This window comes from Heptranchias perlo, unplaced genomic scaffold (genome assembly GCF_035084215.1).
Source record: "Heptranchias perlo isolate sHepPer1 unplaced genomic scaffold, sHepPer1.hap1 HAP1_SCAFFOLD_950, whole genome shotgun sequence".
Taxonomy (NCBI): Eukaryota; Metazoa; Chordata; class Chondrichthyes; order Hexanchiformes; family Hexanchidae; genus Heptranchias; species Heptranchias perlo.
Genome location: NW_027139993.1, coordinates 47,929 through 52,928, shown reverse-complemented (window position 1 = coordinate 52,928; position 5,000 = coordinate 47,929). Strand labels below are relative to the sequence as shown.

The window sequence follows — 5,000 nt, the reverse complement described above, 5'->3', positions numbered from 1 at the left end:
ATGCTCATGTCCCACCTCCAGGATAACATCCAGCACGCTGACCCACCGGTCCAGGTAAAGGGGGAGGGCTGACCGGTCCAGGGAGAGGGGGAGGGCTGACCGGTCCAGGGAGAGGGGGAGGGCTGACCGGTCCAGGGAGAGGGGGAGGGCTGACCGGTCCAGGGAGAGGGGAGGGCTGACCCACCGGTCCAGGTAAAGGGGGAGGGCTGACCGGTCCAGGGAGAGGGGGAGGGCTGACCGGTCCAGGGAGAGGGGGAGGGCTGACCCACCGGTCCAGGTAAAGGGGGAGGGCTGACCCGGTCCAGGGAGAGGGGGAGGGCTGACCCACCGGTCCAGGTAAAGGGGGAGGGCTGACCCACCGGTCCAGGTAAAGGGGGAGGGGCTGACCGGTCCAGGGAGAGGGGGAGGGCTGACCGGTCCAGGGAGAGGGGGAGGGCTGACCGGTCCAGGGAGAGGGGGAGGGCTGACCGGTCCAGGGAGAGGGGGAGGGCTGACCGGTCCAGGGAGAGGGGGAGGGCTGACCGGTCCAGGGAGAGGGGGAGGGCTGACCGGTCCAGGTAAAGGGGGAGGGCTGACCCACCGGTCCAGGTAAAGGGGGAGGGCTGACCGGTCCAGGTAAAGGGGGAGGGCTGACCCACCAGTCCAGGTAAAGGGGGAGGGCTGACCCACCGGTCCAGGTAAAGGGGGGAGGGCTGACCGGTCCAGGTAAAGGGGGAGGGCTGACCGGTCCAGGTCAAGGGGGAGGGCTGACCGGTCCAGGGAGAGGGGGAGGGCTGACCCACCGGTCCAGGTAAAGGGGGAGGGCTGACCGGTCCAGGTAAAGGGGGAGGGCTGACCGGTCCAGGTAAAGGGGGAGGGCTGACCCACCGGTCCAGGTAAAGGGGGGAGGGCTGACCGGTCCAGGTAAAGGGGGAGGGCTGACCGGTCCAGTAAAGGGGGAGGGCTGACCGGTCCAGGGAGAGGGGGAGGGCTGACCCACCGGTCCAGGTAAAGGGGGGAGGGCTGACCGGTCCAGGTAAAGGGGGAGGGCTGACCCGGTCCAGGTAAAGGGGGAGGGCTGACCCACCGGTCCAGGTAAAGGGGGAGGGCTGACCCGGTCCAGGTAAAGGGGGAGGGCTGACCGGTCCAGGTAAAGGGGGAGGGCTGACCGGTCCAGGTAAAGGGGGAGGGCTGACCGGTCCAGGTAAAGGGGGAGGGCTGACCGGTCCAGGTAAAGGGGGAGGGCTGACCGGTCCAGGTAAAGGGGGAGGGCTGACCGGTCCAGGTAAAGGGGGAGGGCTGACCGGTCCAGGTAAAGGGGGAGGGCTGACCGGTCCAGGTAAAGGGGGAGGGCTGACCGGTCCAGGTAAAGGGGGAGGGCTGACCGGTCCAGGTAAAGGGGGAGGGCTGACCCACCGGTCCAGGTAAAGGGGGAGGGCTGACCGGTCCAGGGAGAGGGGGAGGGCTGACCCACCGGTCCAGGTCAAGGGGGGAGGGGCTGACCGGTCCAGGTAAAGGGGGAGGGCTGACCGGTCCAGGGAGAGGGGGAGGGCTGACCCACCGGTCCAGGTAAAGGGGGAGGGCTGACCGGTCCAGGTAAAGGGGGAGGGCTGACCGGTCCAGGTAAAGGGGGAGGGCTGACCGGTCCAGGTAAAGGGGGAGGGCTGACCGGTCCAGGTAAAGGGGGAGGGCTGACCGGTCCAGGTAAAGGGGGAGGGCTGACCGGTCCAGGTAAAGGGGGAGGGCTGACCGGTCCAGGGTAAAGGGGGAGGGCTGACCGGTCCAGGGAGAGGGGGAGGGCTGACCGGTCCAGGTAAAGGGGGAGGGCTGACCAGTCCAGGTAAAGGGGGAGGGCTGACCAGGTCCAGGTAAAGGGGGAGGGCTGACCGGTCCAGGGAGAGGGGGAGGGGCTGACCGGTCCAGGGAGAGGGGGAGGGGCTGACCGGTCCAGGTAAAGGGGGAGGGCTGACCGGTCCAGGGAGAGGGGGGAGGGCTGACCCACCGGTCCAGGTAAAGGGGGAGGGCTGACCAGTCCAGGTAAAGGGGGAGGGCTGACCGGTCCAGGGAGAGGGGGAGGGCTGACCGGTCCAGGGAGAGGGGGAGGGCTGACCGGTCCAGGGAGAGGGGGAGGGCTGACCGGTCCAGGTAAAGGGGGAGGGCTGACCGGTCCAGGTAAAGGGGGAGGGCTGACCGGTCCAGGGAGAGGGGGAGGAGGGCTGACCGGTCCAGGTAAAGGGGGAGGGCTGACCGGTCCAGGGAGAGGGGGAGGGCTGACCCACCGGTCCAGGTAAAGGGGGAGGGCTGACCGGTCCAGGGAGAGGGGGAGGGCTGACCCACCGGTCCAGGTAAAGGGGGAGGGCTGACCCGGTCCAGGTAAAGGGGGAGGGCTGACCGGTCCAGGTAAAGGGGGAGGGCTGACCGGTCCAGGTAAAGGGGGAGGAGGGCTGACCGGCCCAGGTAAAGGGGGAGGGGCTGACCGGTCCAGGGAGAGGGGGAGGAGGGCTGACCGGTCCAGGTAAAGGGGGAGGGCTGACCGGTCCAGGGAGAGGGGGAGGAGGGCTGACCGGTCCAGGGAGAGGGGGAGGGCTGACCCACCGGTCCAGGTAAAGGGGGAGGGCTGACCGGTCCAGGTAAAGGGGGAGGGCTGACCGGTCCAGGTAAAGGGGGAGGGCTGACCGGTCCAGGTAAAGGGGGAGGGCTGACCGGTCCAGGTAAAGGGGGAGGGCTGACCGGTCCAGGTAAAGGGGGAGGGCTGACCCACCGGTCCAGGTAAAGGGGGAGGGCTGACCCACCAGTCCAGGTAAAGGGGGAGGGCTGACCCACCGGTCCAGGTAAAGGGGGAGGGCTGACCCACCGGTCCAGGTAAAGGGGGAGGGCTGACCCACCGGTCCAGGTAAAGGGGGAGGGCTGACCGGTCCAGGTAAAGGGGGAGGGCTGACCGGTCCAGGTAAAGGGGGAGGGCTGACCGGTCCAGGTAAAGGGGGAGGGCTGACCCACCGGTCCAGGTAAAGGGGGAGGGCTGACCGGTCCAGGGAGAGGGGGAGGGCTGACCGGTCCAGGGAGAGGGGGAGGGCTGACCGGTCCAGGTAAAGGGGGAGGGGCTGACCGGTCCAGGTAAAGGGGGAGGGCTGACCGGTCCAGGTAAAGGGGGAGGGCTGACCGGTCCAGGGAGAGGGGGAGGAGGGCTGACCGGTCCAGGGAGAGGGGGAGGGCTGACCCACCGGTCCAGGTAAAGGGGGAGGGCTGACCGGTCCAGGTAAAGGGGGAGGGCTGACCGGTCCAGGTAAAGGGGGAGGGCTGACCGGTCCAGGTAAAGGGGGAGGGCTGACCGGTCCAGGTAAAGGGGGAGGGCTGACCGGTCCAGGTAAAGGGGGAGGGCTGACCCACCGGTCCAGGTAAAGGGGGAGGGCTGACCCACCAGTCCAGGTAAAGGGGGAGGGCTGACCCACCGGTCCAGGTAAAGGGGGAGGGCTGACCCACCGGTCCAGGTAAAGGGGGAGGGCTGACCCACCGGTCCAGGTAAAGGGGGAGGGCTGACCCACCGGTCCAGGTAAAGGGGGAGGGCTGACCGGTCCAGGTAAAGGGGGAGGGCTGACCGGTCCAGGTAAAGGGGGAGGGCTGACCGGTCCAGGTAAAGGGGGAGGGCTGACCCACCGGTCCAGGTAAAGGGGGAGGGCTGACCGGTCCAGGGAGAGGGGGAGGGCTGACCGGTCCAGGGAGAGGGGGAGGGCTGACCGGTCCAGGTAAAGGGGGAGGGCTGACCGGTCCAGGTAAAGGGGGAGGGCTGACCGGTCCAGGTAAAGGGGGAGGGCTGACCCGGTCCAGGGAGAGGGGGAGGGCTGACCGGTCCAGGGAGAGGGGGAGGGCTGACCGGTCCAGGGAGAGGGGGAGGGCTGACTGGTCCAGGGAGAGGGGGGAGGGCTGACCGGTCCAGGTAAAGGGGGAGGGCTGACCGGTCCAGGGAGAGGGGGAGGGGGAGGGCTCACCGGTCCAGGGAGAGGGGGAGGGGGAGGGCTCACCGGTCCAGGGAGAGGGGGAGGGGGAGGGCTCACAGGTCCAGGGAGAGGGGGAGGGCTCACCAGTCCAGGGAGAGGGGGAGGGGGAGGGCTCACCAGTCCAGGGGGAGGGGGAGGGCTCACCGGTCCAGGGAGAGGGGGAGGGGGAGTCACTGACACCTCTCGGTGGGGCAGACGCTGCCGATGTGTCCCCAGGGGTGACATTCACCCTCCGACCCTGACCCCCGGGAGAGGGAATGGGGGAGCTCTCTCTCCCTCGGACCCTGACCCCCGGGAGGTCGGGGGGGGGGGGGCAGCGCTCTCTCTCCCTCGGACCCTGACCCCCGGGAGGTCGGGGGGGGGGGGGCAGCGCTCTCTCTCCCTCGGACCCTGACCCCCGGGAGAGGGAATGGGGGAGCTCTCTCTCTCCCTCGGACCCTGACCCCCGGGAGGTCGGGGGGGGGGAGCTCTCTCTCTCCCTCGGACCCTGACCCCCGGGAGGTCGGGGGGGGTGGAAGCTCTCTCTCCCTCGGACCCTGACCCCCGGGAGAGGGAATGGGGGAGCTCTCTCTCTCCCTCGGACCCTGACCCCCGGGAGGTCGGGGGGGGTGGAAGCTCTCTCTCCCTCGGACCCTGACCCCCGGGAGGTCGGGGGGGGGAAGCTCTCTCTCCCTCGGACCCTGACCCCCGGGAGGTCGGGGGCGGTGGGGGGAAGCTCTCTCTCCCTCGGACCCTGACCCCCGGGAGAGGGAATGGGGGAGCTCTCTCTCTCCCTCGGACCCTGACCCCCGGGAGGTCGGGGGGGGTGGAAGCTCTCTCTCCCTCGGACCCTGACCCCCGGGAGAGGGAATGGGGGAGCTCTCTCTCTCCCTCGGACCCTGACCCCTGGGAGGTCGGGTGGGGGGTGGGGGGAAGCTCTCTCTCCCTCGGACCCTGACCCCCGGGAGGTCGGGTGGGGGGAGCTCTCTCTCTCCCTCGGACCCTGACCCCCGGGAGGTCGGGTGGGGGGAGCTCTCTCTCTCCCTA

General features: G+C 69.7%; 1 protein-coding gene across 1 annotated transcript in view; it reads left to right on the top strand.

Moving 5' to 3' along the window:
* eif3c (eukaryotic translation initiation factor 3, subunit C) overlaps window positions 1-93 on the top strand; it is a gene marked incomplete at its 5' end in the record, with an annotated part of 16,396 nt that extends 16,303 nt beyond the window's left edge. Inside the window, one exon of the mRNA XM_067981829.1 lies at window positions 1-93. This exon is cut by the window's left edge and continues 171 nt beyond it. Within this exon, the coding sequence (XP_067837930.1) occupies window positions 1-72 (72 nt within the window).
* Window positions 94-5,000: the final 4,907 nt, after the last annotated feature.